The sequence below is a fragment of the Eriocheir sinensis genome, chromosome 9, assembly GCF_024679095.1.
Source record: "Eriocheir sinensis breed Jianghai 21 chromosome 9, ASM2467909v1, whole genome shotgun sequence".
In the NCBI taxonomy this organism is placed as follows: domain Eukaryota; kingdom Metazoa; phylum Arthropoda; class Malacostraca; order Decapoda; family Varunidae; genus Eriocheir; species Eriocheir sinensis.
This window is the reverse complement of record NC_066517.1, coordinates 3,749,920-3,774,297: the sequence shown is the minus strand read 5'-3', so window position 1 is coordinate 3,774,297 and position 24,378 is coordinate 3,749,920. Positions and strand designations below refer to the sequence as shown.

The window sequence follows — 24,378 nt, the reverse complement described above, 5'->3', positions numbered from 1 at the left end:
ATACGTGTAGGGTGCTGAACCAACTGCTCTAGACCATTGAGGAGAGCAAAGTTGTAGATTTGTTCACCAGGCTGGTCAGTGAAAAAGGATGAAAGCCAAAGCTGGTGGTGAGCATTGAAATCTCCTAGGATGGAGATTTCAGCGAAGGGAGAGTGGGTCAAGATATGCTCCACTTTAGAGTTCAGGTAGTCAAAGAATTTCACATAGTTAGTAGAATTAGGTGAAAGATAAACAGCACAGATGTGTTTAGTAATAGAATAACAGTGAAGTCTTAGCCAGGTGGTGGAAAATTCAGAAGAGTCAAGGTCGTGGGCACGAGAGCAAGTCATGTCGTTGCGTACGTAGACGCAACATCCAGCTTTGGATTGAAATTGAGGATAGAGATAGTAGGAGGGAACAGAGTAGAGATTGCTCTCAGTAGCCTTAGCAAACCTGTGTTTCGGTGAGGAAGAGAAGTTGAGGTTTAGGGGAGGAGAGATGGTGTTCCACAGAATAAAAATTAGAACGAAGACCGCGAATGTTGCAGAAATTGATAAAAAAAAGGTTCGAGGAGTTATCAAGACACCTCTCAGGTCGGCAGCCAGAAGGGGAGTCCTCCCTGGGGAGGGACTCCCCCCCCCCCCAGGCGGGGACTCCGAGGCACTGTTGTTGATCGCTATTTTCAATTTTCAATTTTGGGAAAAGGTGTGAGTGTTGTGTGAATGTAGTGTGGTGTGTATAGAGAGAGGATCTGTCTTCAGAGAGCATCCTGAACTACTCTCTGGTGTAGATGAGACAGTAGGGAAACGGTTAATGAGATAATGGGAAGGGTTTATGGAGGGCTTCAGCACCCTCCTCACTTCCCATATATACCTCACCGGGAGTGGCTTGCGCCCGTTCGGTAGGTGTCTTCCTACCTACTCCAAACAAATATATATATATATATATATATATATATATATATATATATATATATATATATATATATATATATATATATATATATGTATATTTTTTTTTTTTTTTTTTTTTTTTACGTCGCGGTCTATTGCGCCGGTAGGCTTCTTCCCGGTGGGGCCTGATGGTCGGCCCAGCCCGTTCTGGCGCAGGCGAGTGTTTATAGTGGCGCCATCTTGCATTGGCACATGCTGCCCTTCCGGAGCTCATCTTTAATCCTAGAATCTACAGTCTGGGTTGATAGGTGGTCTTCTGGACAGCATGTGGGTAGTTTTAAGCCACTCGGCGGCGGCTGAAAAATCCCAGCTTGGTGGCACCGGGCGGGGATTGAGCTCGCGTTCTCCTGAACGCGGCGCCGTCACTCTGTCGAGAGCAAGTGATGTCGTTGCGCACGTAGGCGCAACATCCAGTTTTAGATTGATATTTAAGATAGAGATAGTATGAAGGAACAGAGTAGAGGTTGCTGTCAGTAGCCTCAGCAACCTGTGTTTCGGTGAGGAAGAGAAGGTGAGGTTTAGAGGAGGAGAGATGGTGTTCCACAGAATGAAAATTAGAACGAAGACCGCGAATGTTGCAGAAATTGATAGGGAGGAGGTTCGAGGAGTTATCAGGACACCTCTCAAGTCGGCAGCCAGAAGGGGAGTCCTCCCTGGGGGAGTTTATGGTCCCCCACCCCGGCGGGGACTCCGAGGCGGTGTTTTCGTTAGCCTTTTTTAATTTTGAATTTTGGGAAAAGGTGTGTGTTGTGTGAATGTAGTGTGGTGTAGAAAGAGAGAGGAACTGTCTTTTGAGAGCATGCTGAACTGCTCTCTGGTGTTGATGAGACAAAACGGAAACGGTTAGTGAGGACATGGGAAGGGTCTTTGAAGGGCTTCAGCACCCTCCTCGCTTCCCATACATCCTCACCGGGAGTAGCTCACGCCCGTTCGGTAGGTGTCTTCCTACCTACTCCCTATGTATGTATATATATATATATATATATATATATATATATATATATATATATATATATATATATATATATATATATATATATATATATATATATATACCATCTTCAGAGGTGCCTTTCATCTCAGCAGTGGCCATCCCAGTGGAAAGTGGCGAGAGTTTGTGCCATACATAAGAAGAGCAGAGGCGATCCTCAAAACTACCGACCCATTTCCCTCCTCTCTATTGTTGGGATAGTTTTTGAGTCCATCATCACCGCCAAGATCACCAAATTCCTGGACTCTCACCACTTGTTAAACTCCCGACAATTTGGCTTCAGACAGGGGAGATCCGCAGCAGACCTTCTCCTCCTCCACTCAACAGCTTGGAACCAGTCTCTTGACCGTGGTGAAGACACCTTTGTTGTTACACTAGGTATCGCTGGTGCGTTTGACAGAGTCTGGCATCAGGGCATCACCACCAAGCTGATAAGTCTGGGGATCTCCGGTGAGCTGCTACACCTCCTCCAAGACTATCTTCACGTTAGGACCCTGCGTGTGGTAGTCAATTGGCACACATCCACCGAGCTTCCTGTCAAAGCCAGCGTTCCACAAGGGAGTGTACTCGGGCCATTACTATGGAACGTTTACTTCAATGACATTTTGCAATTGATTCCAGAGGCCACTGCATATGCAGATGACTGCACTGTCACATTCACCTATGAGAGGAGTGAGCGCCACAGCACAGTCGATCGCATCAATCAAGCACTGCAGAGCATCGCCTCCAGGGGCAAGAGATGGCAAGTCACCCTAGCCCCTGAGAAAACTCAAGTGGCCCTCATCTCTAGGAGACAAGATGAAGTTGATCGGGACCAGCTCACCATCCTCCTGGAAGGCAGAAGGATTCACCTTCAGGAGTCTGTCAACATCCTCGGGGTTGAGTTTGACTCAGGCCTAACGTTTACCAGCCACGTCAGGAAGGTTGCCAAGGATGCTGCATGGAAGATGAGCTGCATCCGTCGCATCGCTCATCTTCTAGATGCTCAGGGAGTGGATACTCTTTATAAATCACAAGTCCGCTCACTGACGGAGTACTCGACCCTCGCATGGTCCTCTTGCCCCCCGTCATACCTTGGGCTCCTTGATCGGGTTCAAGCCAGAGCCCAGCGGCTGTCCCGACTGAGAACTCCTGAGGGTGATGTACGGAGCCTGCAACCTCTCCAGCAGCGGCGTGACGTAGCGGGCATGTGTGTTATGTATAAAGTTCACCGCAAGCACTTCCCACTGCTGGCAGCGCTGCGTCTCAAGCCACCGACACCACTCCCCACCCGCGCAGCGTACAACGAAGATCAAGTCGCTGTGCTTTACGCGAGGACGGAACACCACCTCCGCTCCTTCCTACCACGCTTCAGTAAGCTGTGGAACACTTTGGTGCGCCAGACCGACCTGCATCGCACCGCGTCCCTGCAGGTCTTTAAATCAAGTATAAATGTCTGGCTGCAAGTGGATCCCAATATGTAAAAGTTATTTGCTTACTAATTTTGCTCTCCATTACTGCAAATATTTGTATACTATTCATGTACATTAAATTGTAGAGATTTATATTTCTGAAATCATGTGTGTGTGTAGCTACAAACAACCTTTGTATTCTAGCTACAGATAGTCCTTGGCGTCCCAACCAGGACGTTAGCAATATAATTCCATGTAAATCAACTAGTCAGGCGGCAGTTGTCATTAATTAATCACTACTTCAGAAACTTTGCCAAAATTGATTTTTCACTTGCATGTGTTGAAGGACATCACAGATAATCACTTTCAACTTGTCTTCCAAATTTCAGAGTCGTTTTCACCGCGTGGGGGCGCTTTTCAAAATGGCTGCCAAATTCACTGAAATATTACCTAAAATCCCAATACTGATTCTAAATATTATCTGTTTTATTGATTTTTTATGGTTTTTTTCTGCTATATTCTGAAATTATTGTTTTCCATGCTCATGATCAGTTTAACTATGGAAGATGGGGTATTTTATATGTTGCTGATATGTTGGAGATGCAGGCAACTGATCCTGATCTATGGAATTTTCTCAATGAAGGAAATTTTGCCATTGCCAAACACAGTGCATCATTTACAGCAATTTATCCAGATCATGCGATTGAACAAGAACATAAGAAAATTTAATATAGAGGAGGCTTCATCGGCATCACAGGCAATGAGTCAGCGTTATATAAATACTTTATCATAGCTCCTACATTAAGCAGAGTCGTCGATGAGTTCAAAGACTATGCTGGAATAGAGAGTAGACTGGCAACAGCACTCCATCATGAAGTGACAGGTGGCAAAGGTACTAGGTTGATACAAAATGCTACAAAGCTTGTGGAGGCCTTCAGCAAACAAGGAAACTCCCATTTGAAGAAAGCGACATGTTTAACCTGATGACATTTGCTGTAACGCCAAGTGAAGTGGGTCAGGACATAGAACAATGAGACAAATTAGGAAGAGAAGCACTGTAGAGGTTTGTGACGAGTAGGATGGTTGAAAAGACAATTGGCTTTTGGGACCCCCAGAAGAAGAAGAACATCTACTTTAAGGAAGTTGGTCCAGTAGTCAAGACAAAGGTGAAAGGCCAATTAGCCTCAATCAAACAAGAAAGGAAGTTGCTTTCCAGACTATTGGTTGTAGGCAAAAGACCAGAATTCGAAGTGAAAGATGCTATAGGAGGAGAATATGAATTTAACAGTGCCCCACCATCCATCCAGATGGTTCAATGATCATGCTTTCTGGAAAATCCCAGGTCAGTCATGGATCTCCCTATTCCAGAAGATGTAAACCAGCCCCCAGCAGAGGATGCATATAGCACCCAAACTGCAATCTTGATAATTGACGCCATGTGTGTTGTCAACATGGTAACAAAGACTTGTGAGAAGTTTACTGCATCAGATTTTGCAAGCAATTTTTTTGACATGGTCGAAGATATGGGTTCACAATATGATGAAATACGTGTTGTCTTTGATCAATATCTACCAGGGTCTCTCAAGGAAACCACAAGAGACGAGAGGACCAAGAAAACAACAGCTATCCATTATCACGTTAGTGACAGTACAGACAAAGATTTTTCTGTCACATATTCAGACAAAGCCTGAACTCACCAAATATCTTTCACAGAAAGTACTTGCACACTGCCAAGGAAAGCCAAAGAAGGTTCTTAATTGTGATGTACGACACATTCATAGAAGCTAACTGCCACCTTTCCGATGTTGTGTCCATGCCAGAAATGTCAGAAGGCAGACATTGCTTAGAGGAAGGTGACCAGTTGGTACTACTTAATGCCGTTGAGGTCAAACACAAAGCTGAAAATGCTAAACTGGACTTATTTTTTATGTATACAGATGTCTTCGTGTTACTTACTGGAAACACTCCATTGATCCCGCCAATGACGTGCTTAGTTAGGAATAATACGGAAAGGATTTCAATATTTGAAAGCTATAATAAGCTCGGCAATGAGAAAGCAAAAGCAATGGCGGGATGGTATGCCTTCAAAGGAACTGACAACACTGGTGCATTTGCCGGGAAAGGAGTCACAAGTCGCTTCAAGGCATTTATGGAGTGCGATACCCCCTTGCTTGATGCCTTTGCAGCATTTGGAAAGAGTATTGATGTCCCGGAGTGGGTTGTCAACCAGATGGAACGCTATAAATGCATTTTGCACAAACCTTCTGGAAAAGTGACATCAGAGTGTAAAAGAACTGAGGTGGGCACTCTTTGTACAAACAAAATGGCAAGGAAGGAAGACAGTTGCCTCCCACCTTAGGTACCCTCAAGCCGCACATACAAAGAGCTTTCTACATGGCTTTGGTGTGGAGCTTATCCATCCCAGAATCCCACCAACAAACAATTTTTGGTGGGAGCAGCAGGATGGTCATTTGGTACCAGTACTAAATATTAATACGCCAACGCAGGAAGCATTGTTAGAGCTTCGTCGATGTTCCTGCCACAGTTCCTGTATGACAAACAGACGTGGATGCCACAAAATTCACTATTGTGCACTGATGCTTGTGGATGTGGTGATGGCTGTGAATATTCAAAGGACTATAATGAAGATATAGATGACCATAATGAAGATGACATGGCATGACATGGAAATGTATAATATAACTGAAATACCCTCCCCCCTCCCCTCAAGCTGCCCATACCCATCAAAACCGCCCACAGACCCGCACAGGCGCCCACAAGAACAGAGAGGGCCACCCACCACCAGGCGCCACTGCAGCGACACCAGGAGCCACCACCACCACAGCACCTACATAGCCCCACCAAAATCGTTCCCCTGCAGCTACGAAAAGGAGTCCCGAGGCCCCTAGACCCCTGACGCTGCCCTGAGGGAAAAGAGAGGAACTGGACTACCTACGATCATCAGGGGGAGTTTTTACCATACTCGAAATATGAATAAATTGAGTACTGAGTACATGCTGTTTGTTGATCACTATCCGACAGGTTAGTCTGAGCTTAGACAGATGAGGATCTCTTTGTGCCTCAGAAGTGCATAGTGTTAAAACTAGACATTTCAATAACTAATCAACATTATTCTTACGGTTCCTGCCTACAGTCATATTATTGCGCAAAGCTAATTCTCATGGGACGTGCATTATTTTGACGGCCATCTTGGGTGAAAGTGCCCTCTGTCTACGCTGTATTACAGTGATTTTGGTTTTAAAATATGTGACATTCACTTTACATTAAGACAATCCATGAAAAACAACCCAAAGTTCTGATGTTTTGGCAAAAAATACAGATTTTCTCCTATTTTTCATGATTTTGGCAGCCATTTTGGAAAAAGCGCTCTCTTGTGATGAAACGAGACGCTGAAAGTTGGAAGACAAGTTGAACATATTCCCTAAAATTCATCACTATCTCCACACTTGTGACAATCTAAATCTGCTGGAGGTCAACAAATTGGGGATGTCAAAGAGATGTCCAGGAAGTGGGAGTGTAGAGAGAAGCGTACACTAGATGATAAAAAAGACCATGATGGCGTACACACAAAGGTACTCTAAAAGCAAACCAGATGTGCTGAGTTTCATGAGCGAACCAGAGTCAGGTGTCAGAAATGTAAAGCTGTTCTCCGTGTTCACGGCTGGTATGCTCTCATACAAAATAAGAGTCTACGGTACTTAGTTAAAGGAAGCTCTTTCTTGCAGTTTGTCAACTCTTCATGGAATAATGATATTTTTTATATAAAATGCTTTTATATGTGAGTTATGTTTTTATTTCTATTATAACAGAATTATGCTAAAAAGCAAATGTTTCCCTTGGATATCATTTTTAAACTGAATACTGAAAGGAGAAATGTTGACATGAATAAAAAAAAATATCTGGAATATAAAGAAAAGGTGTTTTTGACAGCGACTTCGTTGTGTAATTGCCCAAAGTCATCTCTAGGTGACACCCTTTTTGTGCATAAAGTAAAATATATAGGAAAAAGTGTTCTCGGTAAAAGTTGCTTAAAATTGCACTATCAAACATATTGATATGGGTAAAAAGAAAACTTCATAAATAATGCAATGGGATTTCTTGGGTTAAGATTGTAATTACAATAATGAACTCTAAAAACACGAAACGTCCGTAACTATTCATCTGCACACTCCTACTCTTAAAACACTCTCCCTTCCCCTCCCCTCGTCCACCTGACATCAGCACGCCACTTCCCGCCCATCCCACCGCCATAACCACTTATTTCTATCCCTTCCGTTCCATTCTTTCTTTCTCCCTTCAATCCTTTTTCATTCATGTCTCTTTCCTCCCACACAGGGCAGCTCCGGAGTCCCTCCACTACCACCTGTCATCCTCGTCCATGTAGCTATCAAGCTATCGTCCCAGCACTCACTAAATGATTACTGAGTCTATTCCATTCCCCCACCACCCTATTACTAAATCAATGCCTGCCTATTGACCTCCTAAAGCTTTACTTTTCTAATTTAAATCCATTACTGCGTGTTCTATCCTGATGGCTAATTCTCAGTACTTTACTTGTATCGCCTTTGTTGTGACCCTTGACCCATTTGAAAACTTCTATCAGATCTCCCCGCACTCTTCGTCTTTCTAGTGAATGTAAGTTAAGATGTTTCAGCCTATCTTGATATGGGAGGTTCCTCAGCCCCTGAATCATCTTGGTCATCCTCCTCTGAACTGATTCTAGCAAGTTGATGTCCATTCTGTAGTGTGGGCACCAAAACTCTCTCTCTCTCTCTCTCTCTCTCTCTCTCTCTCTCTCTCTCTCTCTCTCTCTCTCTCTCTCTCTCTCTCCTCTCTCTCTCTCTCTCTCTCTCTCTCTCTCTCTCTCTCTCTCTCTCTCTCTCTCTCTCTCTCTCTCTCTCTCTCTCTCTCTCTCTCTCTCTCTCTCTCTCTCTCTCTCTCTCTCTCTCTCTCTCTCTCTCTCTCTCTCTCTCTCCTATCCTAGTTTTAATTTCCTTCTTCCTTCCTTCCTTCCTTTGGTATTTACTCTCTATTTCTTCTTCCTTTCCTTCCTTCCTTCCTCTCTTGGCATACCTATGTTTCCTCTTCTTCATCTATTAGGCAGGCAATGGTTTAGTGATAGGATGGTGGGGGAATGAAATAGACTCGGCAATCACAGAGTGAGTGCAGGGACGACAGCTTGTTTCAAGAGTAGACTTGAGAGCTACATAGACGAGGATGACAGGTGGTAGTGGGGGGAGGAATCTGGAGCTGCCTTGTGTAGGCCATTCAGCCTCTTGCAGTCTCCCTATGTTCTTATGTATGTTTTCTCGCTGCCTTTTCTTCTCTTAAAGCTTTTCTCCTTTTCCTTCTCTTCCTACATGTATCCCGCGACTTCTTCTTTCACATCCCCCCCACACTAATTTCCTATTCTCTTCCTCCTCTTTTTCTAACTCCTTCCTCTCCTTGTTTTTTCCCTGCTCCTCCTCTTCCTTTTCCTGGCATTCCCACTCCTCCCATTATCACTGTCCTCCTCCTCCTCCTCCTCCTCCTCCTCCTCCTCCTCCTCCTCGAAACTAACCATTAACATCAATTACATAGCAGCCAAACAACGCTAATGATGATGATAATAATAATAATAATAATAATAATAATAATAATAATAATAATAATAATAATAATAATAATAATAATAATAATAATAATAATAATAATAATAATAATAATAATAATAATAATAATAATAATAATAATAATAATAATAATAATAATAATAATAATAATAATAATAATAATAATAATAATAATAATAATAATAATAATAATAATAATAATAATAATAATAATAATAATAATAATAATAATAATGATAGACTCCTTATCCTCTGACCCTCTCCTTCTAGTTATTGCATTTCACTATTAATACATGTTTCAAAGGTTCTCTCTTACTCTACCTATCTGTCTTATTCTCTACCTTATTACTTCTGAACAGCAAATGGGTGGTGGGAGCAGGAGTGGAAAGATTTGAAGGAGGAGGGAGGAAGAGGGTGGGAGGAATGGAGGGAGGAAAGGGAAGGGAGAGGAAAAGAATGAGGGGGAGAGTGAAAAGATTTGAAGGTGAGGGAAGGAAGGAAGAGGGTGGGAATGAGGGAAATGGGAGGGATGGTGTAAGAAATGGAAGGGAGAGGAAAAGAATGAAGGGGGAGAGAAGGAATAACAGAAGTAAAGAGAAGGTAGAAGGAAAGGTAAGGAGGAGGAGGAGGAGGGAGGAAGAGGGTAGGAATGAGGGAAATGGGAGGAATGGGGTAAGAAATGGAAGGGAGAGGAAAAGAATGAAGGGGGAGAGAAGGAACAACAGAAGTGAAGGGAAGGTAGAAGGAAAGGTAAGGAGGAGGAGGAGGAGGAAGGAAGAGAGTGGGCGAGCGTCCCTGTTCATGGTACAGAAGGGTCAAACTACCACCAGGGCTATAAAACTATCCCTTGAAATGACCCAAACTCCCGCGAAAGCCTTGTCAAATATGTGTTCTTGGGCGGCGAAATGTCTGATAATACGACCCCGTGACTCCGAATCTGCGAGCACGGGTTCGAATCCTGGCGTGCTCCAAATTTTACTTTACTGTCTCGTGAAAAATGACGTACGGCGTTGATGCATTATTTACGTTAATTTGTGCTCTTCATTACATTACGGTGAAGACAATGAGTTACTTTTTCTTATAATTCATTGCGTGTTTGACTTACGAGTTTGCTTTGCTTTAACTGGTGACTATTTCTGTCTTCACTTGTTTGATGCTGTTTTACTTAGTTTTCTTCTTATCCTTTTTATCTATCTCTTCTTCGTCCAACGAGAGAGAGAGAGAGAGAGAATCCTCAACGGTATTACATCCACAACAATCCCATGCAAAAAAATAAAGATTACGGGGTCTCGTCGCGCCTCGGGACGGCTATGGCGTTTTTGGTGTTTTGCTAAGCGTGGAGCGTTCCCCTAACATTTTCTTCTCCTCCCTAACTTTTCTCTCCCCGTTGCTCATACATTTCTCACATCCGTTCCCAGCCGTCTTTTCTTACCTCCCTTTCCTACCCCATGACCTCTACACTCCTGCCCTCTTTACTGCCTCACTCCCCCCCTCCAAACTTCACCCCCTTGGCCTCTCTCCCTCCCTCTCTGTTTATAATCTAACTCTCAGCTATTTCCTATCACCCATTCAGGACACTTCACTCCCGTATTCCCATCTCTCCCCCTTCCTCTAACCCTCCCTCCCCCCTCCTCGCCTACCTGCTGACACCTTGACACTCTCTAATGAGCTCGCTAATACCCCTTCAGAGTCTCGGTTTTTTATTATTATTATTATTATTATTATTATTATTATTATTATTATTATTATTATTATTATTATTATTATTATTATTATTATTATTATTATTATTATTATCATTATCATTACTCCTCAATACACTCCCTTTCTTCCTCCTCCTTCCTCCACGTCCTCCTTCTCCTCCTTCTACTTCGACCACTATTACTGTTACTACTACTACTACTACTATTGCTACTACTACTACTACTGCTACTACTATTGCTTCTATTACTATTACTTACAGCATGGAGAGGGAAGACAGTCCGTAGAACGCCCATCCATGCAGAGTAGAGATTGCGTTCCCTTCCAAGTGTCTGTGAGAGAGATACATAAGTAAATAGACAGATAAAGAGGTACAGAGGTAGTGAATTAGATAAAGATACAGAGACACAGAGATAGTGCGTAAGAAAGATACAAAGACATTGAGTGAGAGATAGAGGTGCAGAGAGTGAGAGATAGATACAGAGATTGTGAATGATAAATAGATAAGGAGAGAAAGGGATGTCATTATTAACCCCATTTGTCATCATCATCATTATCAGTTCATTACCCTTTTCTCTTTCCTTTTTCTTTGCTCTATTTTTTTTTTTTTTTGCAGTTAAGCTGACACACACACACACACACACACACACACACACACACACACACACACACACACACACACACACACACACACACACACACACACACATACACACACACACACATTTTTTTTTGTAACACACGTATCGAGAACTGAACTGGCGGTGATATGAAAGGTAGAAAGTCGAACCGATGGTGAAATGGAAGATACGGAGAAAATTACTGAGTACAAGCCGAACAACTCAACCACACAATCCCACAAGCCTCTCAAATGCAACGGTGAGAGAGGGAAAGGGAGGGAGAGGAGGGAGCGAGGGAGAGACAGACAGAGAGATATACAGCTAGGTAGTGGACGAGCTGCGGCGTTGAAAAATCGACAGACATACTCCTAAAAATTGGGGGACGAGAGAGAGAGAGAGAATGAATGAATGAATAAATGTAAGAAATTTTATTATTGTTATTATTATTATTATTATTATTATTATTATTATTATTATTATTATTACTATTATTATTATTATTCATTCATTCTCACTCACTCTCATTCTCACCCACTCTCATTCTCACTCTCACTCTCATTCTCACCCACTCTCATTCTCACCCACTCTCATTCTCACTCACACTCTCATTCTCACCCACTCTCATTCTCACCCACTCTCATTTTCACCCACTCAAATTCTCACTCACTCTCATTCTCACCCACTCTCATTCTCACCCACTCTCATTCTCACTCTCGCTCTCATTCTCACCCACTCTCATTCTCACCCACTCTCATTCTTACTCTCACTCTCATTCTCACTCACTCTCATTCTCACCCACTCTCATTCCCACTCTCACTCTCATTCTCACCCACTCTCATTCTCACTCACTCTCATTCTCACCCACTCTCATTCTCACCCACTCTCATTCTCACTCTCACTCTCATTCTCACTCTCACTCTCATTCTCACCCACTCTCATTCTCACCCACTCTCATTCTCACTCACTCTCATTCTCACCCACTCTCATTCTCACCCACTCTCATTCTCACCCACTCTCATTCTCACCCACTTTCATTCTCACTCTCACTCTCATTTTCACTCACTTTCATTCTCACCCACTCTCATTCTCACTCTTAATCTCATTCTCACTCACTGCCAGGTACACCATGACGTAGCAGTTGGGTGGCCTGTACATAACCCTAGTTAGTTTTCCTTTGTAAACGTCCACCCAAACGGTATTACATTCAATAACCTATGCAAACACAATAAAGATTACGGGTCTTGCCAGTGCCTTGAACGGTTATGGTGTTTTAGGCAAATGTTTTGAAAGCGTGGAGAAATCGTTCCCACATTAGTATCACTGTGTGCATCCCTAACTTAGTTCTCTCGTTGGGCTCATTACATTTCTCAAGGATCCGTTCCCAGCCGTCTTTTTCTTACTCCCAATCTACCCCATAACCTCTAATTCCTGCCCTGGTGCGATCCCCCCCTTCCAAACTGATCCCCTTGACCTCTCTCCTCCTCTCTGTTTATAGCTTATTTCATGCTCAGCTGGCTAACACCCATTCAGGACACTTCACCCAATGCATGTCCGAACTGACTTCTCTAAGGGTGAGGAGAAGAGGACAGCTAAAGACCCTAGTCCCTCCTCGTCTACCTGCTTGGACACTGTTGGACAGGTCTAATGGACAGCTTACAATATTTCACAGTCTCGGTTTATTATACAGCTGCATTATTATTGAAATTATTATTATTATTATTATTAGATTGATTATTATTGCAATTAGTTAAAATTATTATTATTATTATTATCAGTGGGGTGACCCTCAATGGACACCTCCCTTCTTCCTGAGGTCCTCCTTCTCCTTCACTTTGCAATATCAATTATTACTGACATTACTACTTACTGAGAACTACTACTACTACTACGTTACTACTACTGCTTCTATTACTATTACATGGAGAGGGAAGATATGTCATGAACGCCCATCCATGCAGAGTATTACTGTGTCTCTTGAGTGTCCCCAGAGATTTGATTGAAGTAAATAGACAGATAAAGAGGTGAAGGAGGCGGAATTAGATAAAGATACAAATCATTTAAGTGTAAGAAAGATACTGCCAATGCAGGCTATGTGAGTGCACTGAGATATGATGATGCAGAGTGTTAGAGATAGATAACCAATTAGAATGATAACTTAGATAGAGGAGAGAAAGTGATGCTACTATTAACCCCGTATTTGTCATCATCATCATCAGTATCATTACCCTTTCTCTTCCTTTGTGGGGCTTTGCTCTATCTTATACATCTTTTCAGCTGTTGACACACACACACACACACACACACACACACACACACACACACACACACACGTTGAGCACACACACATTTTTTGCAACACACGTATCGAGAATTCCAGTGATTATACTCAAGGTGATATGAAAGCCGTGGAGGAGAAAGTCGAACTGCATGGTGAGAATGAGAAGATACGGACAGAAATTACTTAGTACAAGCCGATACAAGGAAGATCAGGGTGTGGCAATCCCACAAGCTCTGCAAATGCAACGGTGAGAGAGGAAAGGGAGTGGAGCATAGGGAGCGAGGTTGCTGTGCAGAGAGACATAGCTAGGTAGTAGTGACGAGTTGCGGCGTTGTTCAATAAACTTAAGACACGTTTATCTGGCTAGAGAGAGAGATGAGATTGAGAGAGAGAGAGAGAGAGAATGAATGAATGAATAAGGACTAGAGGAAACTGTGGGTCTGATTGTTACATAATTACACAGTTATTTATTATTACACACATATTTTTATTGCTGCTGAATTATCTGGGTTTCCCAACCCACCTCTCATTCCTCAAGAACCCACCTGAGGATGAACAAATTCCCCCACCCCACCTCATTCTCACCCACTCTCATATCTCACCCACCTCAGTTGCACCATATTCATGGGTCCCTTCACCCACTCTCATGAGAACAGCTACATTTTCACCCACTTGAATAATCTCACCTCACCTCAGTCTCCTCGTTCCAAGAATTGAAGGACCTCCCATTCTCCACTCTGCCTCATTCTCACCACCTCATCTCCCCACCCACCTCATAAATAGTTCATTCTCACCAATATCTCCACCCACCTCATGAAACCCCAACCTCATTTTCACCCAATATTGAAAGGTCTCCTCACCACCTCAGATTGAAACCCACCCCATATCCCACCCAGCACCCCATCTCCATTCCAAGTATTCTCACCTCACCCATATTTAGACCACCTCTATTCCCACCCACCCTCATTCCTCACCTACCTCATCTCACCCACCTCATTCTCAACCCCTCTCATTCCCCACCCACCTCCCCATTCCCCACCCACTTTCATAAATAAACTCACCTCACTCCATTACTCACCCCACCTACATTCTCACCCCTACCTCAAATGTGGGAAGAAGGCGCCTGCACTCCCACCCCATTCCCACTCACTCTCATTTCAAATCCCCAGCCCCTACAAGACCTTAACTCATCTAAATCACCACTCATTCTACACCTCACCTTCATTCCCCACTCTCATTCTCACCCACTCCCCATTCTCAAGTCTCCTCATTCTCACACCTCATCCTCATCTCTCACCTGCCCCAGTTGCACTCATTCCGCTGCAGATTCACCTCAGCTTCTAATTCTCCACTCATGAGGTCTCACCAGACTCCCTCATAAGAAAGTGGGTCTTACCCACTGCCCCATTCACCCACCTCTTCTCCCACCCCACCCATCCCCCAATCCACCCTCATCCTTTAGGGCACATCCCCACTCTCATCGCCAGTGCACAGCCGTCCAAGCTCTGACCCCATCTCAACCCCACCCCTCCATTCCCCACCACCCCATTCCCCACCCCATGTATTCCCACCACCCCCATCCCCACCCACCCCCCCATCTCCTCACCCCAAACCCCATTCCCCACTCACCTCATTACACATCATACCCACCTCTTCATCTCACCCCACTCATCTCACCCCACCTCATTCCTGGGTGTATATGACCCACTTCATCTCCCCTGCACTCCACCGCCCCCACTCCAACCTCATTCTCAAAACTTCATGGTCCCCACACCTCACCTCTCTGAAAGTGAAGACTCATTCCCCACCCACCTCATACCTCACCACCTCATCTCAACCACCTCATTCAACACCTCCACCCCAAATCTCACCCACTCTCATTCTCACCCACTCATTCCACCCACTCATTCTCACCCACCAGATCATTCTCACCTCTAAATTTCCCCATTTTTCACCACCCATTCACCCACCTCATTCCCCACCACCTCAGTTCCTCAACCCACCTCAGTGCTCCCCACCCATCCCTCATTCCTCACCCACCTCATAAAATCCTCTGATTGAACCCTGAGAGGATGAGGAAGATTCCTCACCCATTAGAAAATCTCCCACTCCACCTCATCTCACGCTACCCCCATCTCCACCACCCCATGGTGGAGCCTGAGAACCCCTTTCCCCCACCCACCTTCACCACCCAGAATCAGGGAGGGGAGGGAGGGCGCCCACCCCATTCATTCTCCCGACCACCTGGTACATGACCCACCTCCACCATCCCCATGCCACACCACCCCATTCCCACCCACCCCATTCCTCAACCCACCTCATCCTCACACCACCCTCAGTCTCCACCCCCACCCCTACAAAGTGTGGTGTCACCCACCTCATTCCCTGCCCACCCCATTCTCACCTCACTCCATTCCCCACCCACTCCTTGGCCCCTCCCCCACCTCATCAATCATAGCGAGAATGATAGTGATTCTCACTCACTCATCTCCTCACCCACCTCATCTCCACCCTCTCAATTCCTCACCCACTTCATCTCCTCACCTCACCCCATTCTCACCCCACCTCATTCTCACCCCACCATGTCCACTCACCATTCTCACCCACTCCCCATTCCCACCCACCTCATTCCTCAACCCACCTCAATCTCCCCACCACCTCATTCCCTCACCTCACCTCATCTCCAACTCCACCTCATCTCACTCACCTCTATCTCTCACCTCATCTCTCACCAACATCATTCTCACCCACTCCTCACTCTCCCACTCTCATTCAGACTCATCTCCTCATCTCTCTCTCACCTCATCTCCACCACCTCATGTCTCACTAACCTCATTCCCCACTCACCTCATCTCCCACTCCACCTCATTCCACTCACTCCTCACCCACTCCATCTCCCACTCACCTCATCTCACAAGATCACCTCATCTCTCACCCACTCTCATCTCCACTCACTCTCATTCCACCCACCTCATTCCCACTCACTCTCCTCATTCCTCAATTCACCTCATTCCTCACCCACCTCATTCACACACACCACCATTCTCACCCACCTCATTCTCACCACCTCATTCCTAAGACTGAAGGACATGAAACTGAGGAAGGAAGATGCTTGAGAGAGAGACATAAAAAGTAAGCCCCCAAAAGAAATATAGAGTTTGGAACAGACTAGTGAGAGGATGTAGTATTATCGGTGAGAGTGTGCCAAAGCCATAGACTTCTACAATCTCTTGACGGGGAAACAGGCGGCATGAGCCCGATTCACAGGGGGCCGATTTCAAGAGAATTTAAAATTTAAATATTTTTCAAAACCCAAAGCAGCTAGCGACCTGAAACTAAAACAGGCACCTCCTTAGCACATATGAGTCTCCATGAGCAGTAGTAAAATTCAAAGTCGTTCCTAATAAAATCCCTGATTAATTGTTTTATATAAGTATAACAAAACTTAAAAGGCTATAAATCCTCAGATTTTACGCTAGATGCACAAACATCACCAAATGCAGAGATAATCACTTATATTTTCAGAATCAATAGCAATATTTAGCATATCTTATAAGTTTTGCCTGAAATAGCTACTTATTTTTTTTTATTTAGCGCAATTTTTTAAGTAATTTTTTAACATCTTATAAATCACTTAATGTTCACATTCGAAAATTACTACTTGATGAAAGCCTGCAGAAACATCTTAATTTTACTCAACAAAAGCAAAATATTCATTTTTCTATATACAATCACAACTTATTTTGCTGAATTCGATGTCACTATTGCTGCAGCACGTCTTGCTGGCTATCTGGCCTCGTCCTCGAACAATCACTTTAGCCTTTTGGCCTATGACTTGTGGGCCCCGGTCAGTTTCCCTGGACTTGCACACGTCCCTGTTCCTCGCCGTCTCCTCCTGGCCTCCCTCGATACTGCTCCTCTTCCTGCCGGTCGGCTGCTTCTGCCTTGTTCTTCCTCGCTTCTGAGGTCACGTCCTTGGAGAAATTAGCACTGAAACAGTTGAAGAGGGACCTGCTGATGTGCGGCAAGATGGTGTTGGCCAGGTTGTGCCCTCCTGGCACCTGTACCCCTGCAAGGTCGGGTCTGAGGCCGCCAGAACCTCCAGGAGGTGCCTGAACCTGTCCCTGTGGCGCATGGCAAGGAGAGGAACCCTCACCTGCGCTCCTTCTTGTCCTCCCTGCACATCAGGGAGTCCCACAGACATCCCTGAAGGACGCCATGTGGGCCATTGGGAGAGATGGCTGCTCAGGACCGCCTGGCCTGTCTCCAGCTCTCCCTGTCGACCAGCTCGACCAGGGCGTCGAACATCACAGAGGGCGGGTCGCCCTCCCGAGCTCCACGGTAATTTCATCTCCTCCTGCTGGCAAGCTCCCTGTTGCAGCACTGGCCAACAGAGGAGTTGGCCTGGACCTTCCTGGCCAGGTAGCTGGCGTAGTTGCCGACCGCGGCGAGGAGCAACTCGTCCGTCGGCGGGTCCGGCTGGTCGCGGCGTCCTCATATCTTGTGGCTCCTCCGTCACTTCCACTCGATCCACTGCCTTCTGTGTCTTCTTTGTATCGTCCTCTGGATCCTTGCAGTTGTGGGGAAGGGTATACAGAGACGATGAATAACTGTAGGTCCTTTACTTGGAGAGTAAACAGAGGCAGGACAGCGATAATCCTTTACAGAGGGAAGTGCCCAGCTGATTGCGTGTGCCTAAGGCGAGTTAGGCGACGCGGGAACTGAGCTGAGTTGCCATGTAGGCACTAACTAAACGTACATTTCTTGTTTCCTAATACGTAAAACTGTGGACTTCACTATCCTACAGTTATCATTCATTTTACGTAAAGATTTCAACCTAAAGTTACGGAAATTTGCCATTTTTTACACAACGTTTTCAAAGTGCACGCATGGTGCTATTTTATATAAGTTACCTTGAATCCTCGACCAAATCACTCTAGAGACACTCCTGCCTGCTTGTATGCACTAAAACTTGAAGATTTCGTCCTGTTTCCACTTAAATTCGGAGTAAGAACGCAGAGTGAGTTTGAGTTGTCGCAGTGAAAGTCGCCATAACAATCGGCCCCTTACGCGAAGCCAGCGCGCCAAGACTGAAGAGATTTCCCGTCAACTAGTTGTGAAGTCTATGGCCTATCCTACCTAACATCACTGTCCATGAATTGATCTAACCTCTTTCTTAATGTGACTATCGTATTGGCACTTACAACATGGCTGCCATGCCTGTTCCACTCATCCACCACTCTGTTGGTAAACCAGGTTTTGCCTATGTCCTTTTTCAATCTGAATCTATCCAATTTAAACCCATTATTACGTGTCTGACCCCGTTCTCTTACCATCAGAACCTTATTAATATCCCCCTTATTAAAGCCCTTCATCCATTTATAAACTTCGATCATGCATCCACGCACCCTTTGTCTTTCTAGATCAGTGGTTCTTAACCTTTTCAGAGGCGCCGAACCCTATAACGAAAACCTCCGCACAGTAGCCGAACCCTTCAAGTATAAAGAAAAAATAAAGAAACTTACAAGTGGAGGAAAAATTGCTTCAAAATTCAAGAGTATATTAATTTCGGATAATACAAAGAATGGATTCCAATTTAATCCATAAAAGTATCAAAGAAAATCTGCTTAGAATTCAATTGCAAAATTGCAATGTCTTTCGGGAGGATCTTCGCCGAACCCTTCAGTCTGGCTCGCCGCCCAGGTTAAGAACAAATGGTCTAGACATAACCAAGTTTGATTGTTAAGTCTTTCCTCATACGGCAAGATTCTTAACCGTGAACAATTTCTGGCATCCTCCTCTTTACCGATTCTAACATTTTTATATCCATTTTGTAGTAAGGTGACCAGAAATGAACCGCACAATCAAGATGAGGTCTAACTAATGCTAAATATAGCTTGAGGATGACTTCGGCGCTTCGATTGCTTACGCTTCTTGAAATGAATCCTAGTACCGTGGTTGCACGATTTCTAGCTTGAATGCATTGTGCCCTTGGACGGAGATCAGAGCTCACTAAGACCCTTAAATCCCACTCGCACCAAACTGCTTTGGGAGTGTCATTTAAGCAACAATTATAAAGCATCAAGCTTTGCACACAACGAGAAGTATCAATATTCAGAAGACACAGACCGCCACGCGCCTTCACTCCATAGAAGCCGAAAAGCCTTCCCTATAAGTATAAAGATGCACCATAAAGAGATTAATTTGACCAATCCTAATTTTTCCCTTGTAGAATTGATCACGAGAGACAATACACCTGGAGAGGCTACAGCCAATACAAAATAAATCAGCAAGAAGAAGTACCAAGAAAAGTTATCAAGCTCCACAAAACACAACAACACCACACGACTCAACAAAGCCTGACGCCTCCCTCCTGCCTGCCGTCCCGGCGTCCCTTCTTAGTGAAACGACGCCGCCTTCCTCTTGTTTTGTCGGTATCGCTTCCTCTTCCGGGCCTTCTTCTCCTTGGGCGAGGTGTTGTCTATTGCGATTGTCGTGTATCTGAAGGGAAATAGGAAATGCCACATGTAGACCGTCGAGCCTATTTCAGTCTCCTTGTTTCTTTTTTGTTTATTTTTGTGAAACGATTTTGATTTAGATTTCGATGTTGAAAAGGAGCCTGGAGAGGAGGAGGAGGAATAGTGGTAGGAGGAGGACGCGTACGAGGAGGAGAAGGAGTACGCCGAAGATGAAGATTAGGCCTTCCTTCCCGGAGCCTCGGCTGGACTGGCCGTGCTCCTCGTCCGCGCGTCGTATCGGGCCCGTGAGTCGGGGTCGGAGAGCGTCCGTCTCCCTCGCCCGCTGCAGCTGCTGGAACTTTGTCGTGGCGTTCGGGTCATTCGGGTTATTGTCAGGGTGTGTGGTGCGGGCGAGTCGTCTGTAGGCTTTCTGGATCTCCTCGAAGGTGGCCTCGTGCTTCACACCCAGGAGCTCGTAGTGGCTCTTGGTTGCCACTGTTCCAGCCAGTGGATGAAGGTAAAGGGGCTCGATTTAACACGTCACCTCGGTTTCGGCCACGGTGTTTTGGGGACCTTGGAGTTGACATTGCAGGGTCGGTAGTCTAGAGCTGAATGGCACTTTGCCTCGAAGTACAGACCCTAAGAGGGAATTCCCAATATCGCTGCTTTCTTGAGGCCTTTTTAGAGTCACCTTACAGAACATTTAATTTACCTTCCGCTATTCTCCTCTTTTTTTCCTTTTCTGGTGCTTTTTTTTTATCTCACAGTAGTCTTCTTCCACTTCTTCTTCCAGCTCTTCCTCTTCCTGCTATATTCTTTTCTCTCCTTTTCTTCTTTTTCTTCCTTTCCCTTTTTCACCTCCTTTTCTATTTCTTTTTTATCTTTTTATTCCTCTCTCTTTTCCCTTTCTTTCCATTTCCCACTTCTTTTTCTACTATTTCTTCTTTTTTTCTTTCTCTTTTTCTTTTTTCCCTTCTCCACTTCCTCTTCTGCTACTTCCTTCCTTTCTGCTTCTTTTTTTTTTTTTTTTACTTTACGCCGATGGTCACTTATGAATGTTTCCCACTGCCCTATTTCAGCTTCACCTATTCACCTCTTCTTCTTTATTTTTCACTTTCTCTGGAGGATGAGGAGGAGGAGGAGGAGGAGGAAGAGGAGGAGGAGGAGGAGGAAGCATAAAGTAGGAGAAGGCATTGGAAGAAGTAGAGAAGGAGAAGAAAGTCGAGGAAGAGGATAAGGAGGAAGAGAGAGAGGAGCAGATGAAAGATGAGAAGTAAAAAAGGAAAAAGGAGATAAAGATGAGAAGTAGGAAAGGAAAAAAAAACTAGAAAGAGGAACAGCAGTAAAAATAGAATGGATAGTGGAGATTATTTATTTTTTTAACTTTTTTTAATATTGCTACTTTTAATATTTCCACTTTTGATATTTCTACTTTTAATATTTCCACTTTTGATATTTCTACTTTTAATATTTCCACTTTTGATATTTTTACTTTTAATATTTCCACTTTTGATATTTTTACTTTTAATATTTCCACTTTTGATATTTCTACTTTTAATATTTTCACATAATATTTTTACTTTTAATATTTTCACTTTTAATATTTTCACTTATAATATTTCTGCTTTTGATATTTTCACTTTTAATACTTCTACTTTTAATATTTTCACTTCTAATAATTCTACTTTTAATATTTCTACTTTTAACATTTCTACTTTTAATATTTTCACTTTTAACACTTCTACTTTTAATATTTTCACTTTTGATATTTCTACGTTTAATATTTTCACTTTTAATATTTCTACTTTTAATATTTCTACTGTTGATATTTTCACTTTTAATATTTCTACTTTTAATATTTCTACTTTTGATATTTTCACTTTTAATATTTCTACTTTTGATATTTTCACTTTTAATATTTCTACTTTTACTATTTTCACTATTAACATTTCTACTTTAATAATTTCACTTTTAAATTTCTACTTTTAATATTTCTACTTTTAATATTTTCACTGATAATATTTTCAATTACAATATTTCTACTTTTAATATTTTCACTTATAATATTTCTACTTTTGATACTTCCACTCTGAATATTTCCCTCCCTCACTTTTCCACCTATTGTTGTTTTTTTCTCCAATTTTGCTTTTTTCTCTTTTCTTTCGTTTCTCTCACCTTTTTTTGTTTTATGTTTGTTTCTGTCTCCCTTTCTATTTCTGTTTATATGGTATGTATTTTTCCTCCTCTTATTTGCCTCCTTACATAGACAGGTAAAGTAACAGGTAAAGAGGATGGGACGATTCTTACAGGTATATCACGTCTTGACACATATTTCAACACACACACACACACACACACACACACACACACACACACACACACACACAGACACACACACACACACACACACACACACACACACACACACACACACACACACACACACACACACACACACACACACACACACAGACACACACACACACACAGACACACACACACACACACACGGCACAAAGAATAATATAAAGGGTATTGGAACGAATGAGTGGGATAAATAATAAAAAAATGTAAGAATGAAAGCGAATAAACAGGATGAATTAATATAATAAAACATAATAAAGTAAGAGAACGGATGAGTATATAAATAAATATAAATAAGAAAATGTAAGAATAAATAAACAAACAAACAGCGAAGGGAAGCGTAAAGGAGAGAAGGGAGAGAAAAAGCTAAGAAAAGAAAAGAGAATGAAAAGGAAAGAGAGAAAGGTGAAGAATAAAGAGAACAACATAAGACTAAACGGAGGAGAGAAAGACGGAAAAAAAAAGTAATGGAACGAATGAGCGAGAAAATAGAAAAAAAAGAATCAACTGGATAAACATAACAAAACGTAAGAGAGTAAGAAAACAGATATGAAAACAACCCCCAGAAAGCAAGAATAACCACAAACAAACAAACAGCGAGAATGAGAACAAACAGCCGAAAACAATAGTAGTAAACAAACAGGTGTAAAAATCAGACAGGTAAAAATACGTGGAACAAGACTAAAAAAAATACAGGTTAACGAAGAGCGAAGATCAAAACAAGACAGTTATAGACAGGTGTGCAAAAAGTAGGTATAGGTATACGAGACCAGCCCACATAAAAATCCTACAGAGATGAGAGAGATGAGGAAAAGAGACGAGTTAGGAATAGGAACACAGGGAAAAGAAATAGAAAAAGTAGAGGCTGTAAGGTGACGATATCATAGACGAAGGGAGGGAAAAAGGAGGAGAAAAAGGGACAAGCTAGGAATAGAAATATAGAGGAAAGAAATATAAAAAGTAGGAGTGATAAGGTGAGGATACCATAGACGAAGAGAGAGAAAAAGGAGGAGAAAAAGGGACGAGCTGGGAATAGGAACATAGAGGAAAGAAATATAAAAAGGTAAGAGAGGTAAGGTGAGGATATCAGAGAGAGAGAGAGAGAGAGAGAGAGAGAGAGAGAGAGAGAGAGAGAGAGAGAGAGAGAGAGAGAGAGAGAGAGAGAGAGAGAGAGAGAGAGAGAGAGAGAGAGAGAGAGAGAGAGAGAGAGAGAGAGAGAGAGAGAGAGAGAGAGAGAGAGAGAGAGAGAGAGAGAGAGAGAGAGAGAGAGAGAAATAAAAAAAAAATGCGACTCTAAAAGTAAGATAATCATGGGCGAAGAGAGGGAACAAGAGGAGAAAGGTGAAAGGTAATGAGAGAGAGGGAAGGGAGACTGGTGAAGGAAACTGAATAGGGTCACTGATGAGGAGGCACTTAGCCAAAAAATATCTCCTCCAATTTCACTTCTTCCTCTTTCCCGCCTCTTCAACCAGATGGCAGCACTGCTGCGTCTCTCTTCTATCTCTAAGGCTGAACTCTTCGCTCAAACTTTCTGTAACAACTCCACTCTTTACAATTCTGGGCATATTCCTTATTCATGCCCCCTCCGACTCCTTTTGCCTGTTATTAAGATTCTTCCTAATGATGTTTTATGCCTCTCTGGCCTCAACTCTCAGAAGGCTTATGGACCTGATGGAGTGCCTCCTATTGTCCTTAAAAACTGTTTCCGAGCTGATACCCTGCCTGTTTAAACTCTTTCGCCTCCCCCTCCCCCCTCTGACTCCTTTATGCCTGTTATTTAGATTCTTCCTAATGATGTTTTCTATGCCCTCTCTGGCCTCAACTCTCAGAACGCTTATGGACCTGATGGAGTGCCTCCTATTGTCCTTAAAAACTGTGCTTCTGTGCTGACACCCTGCCTGGTCAAGCTCTTTCGTCTCTGCCTATCAACATCTATCTTTACTTCCTGCTGGAAGTACGCCTTCGTACAGCCTGTGCCTAAAGGGGCGACGTTCCAACCTCAAACTACGC

General features: G+C 43.4%; 2 protein-coding genes across 2 annotated transcripts in view; both read right to left on the bottom strand.

Annotated features, from left to right (window-relative positions):
* The window catches only part of LOC126996261 (G-protein coupled receptor GRL101-like), a 140,406-nt gene extending 128,010 nt beyond the window's left edge, over nt 1-12,396 (bottom strand). The window contains exons 1-2 of the mRNA XM_050856637.1: nt 12,344-12,396; nt 10,909-10,980 (exon numbers count right to left, since the gene is read on the bottom strand). Coding sequence (XP_050712594.1) covers nt 10,909-10,980; nt 12,344-12,396 — 125 coding nt within the window. The remainder of the gene's footprint in view (nt 1-10,908; nt 10,981-12,343) is intronic.
* A 7,469-nt stretch (nt 12,397-19,865) lies between these two features.
* The window catches only part of LOC126996260 (G-protein coupled receptor GRL101-like), a 114,358-nt gene continuing 109,845 nt past the window's right edge, over nt 19,866-24,378 (bottom strand). The window contains exon 9 of the mRNA XM_050856636.1: nt 19,866-20,047. Coding sequence (XP_050712593.1) covers nt 19,945-20,047 — 103 coding nt within the window. The 3' untranslated portion in view covers nt 19,866-19,944. The remainder of the gene's footprint in view (nt 20,048-24,378) is intronic.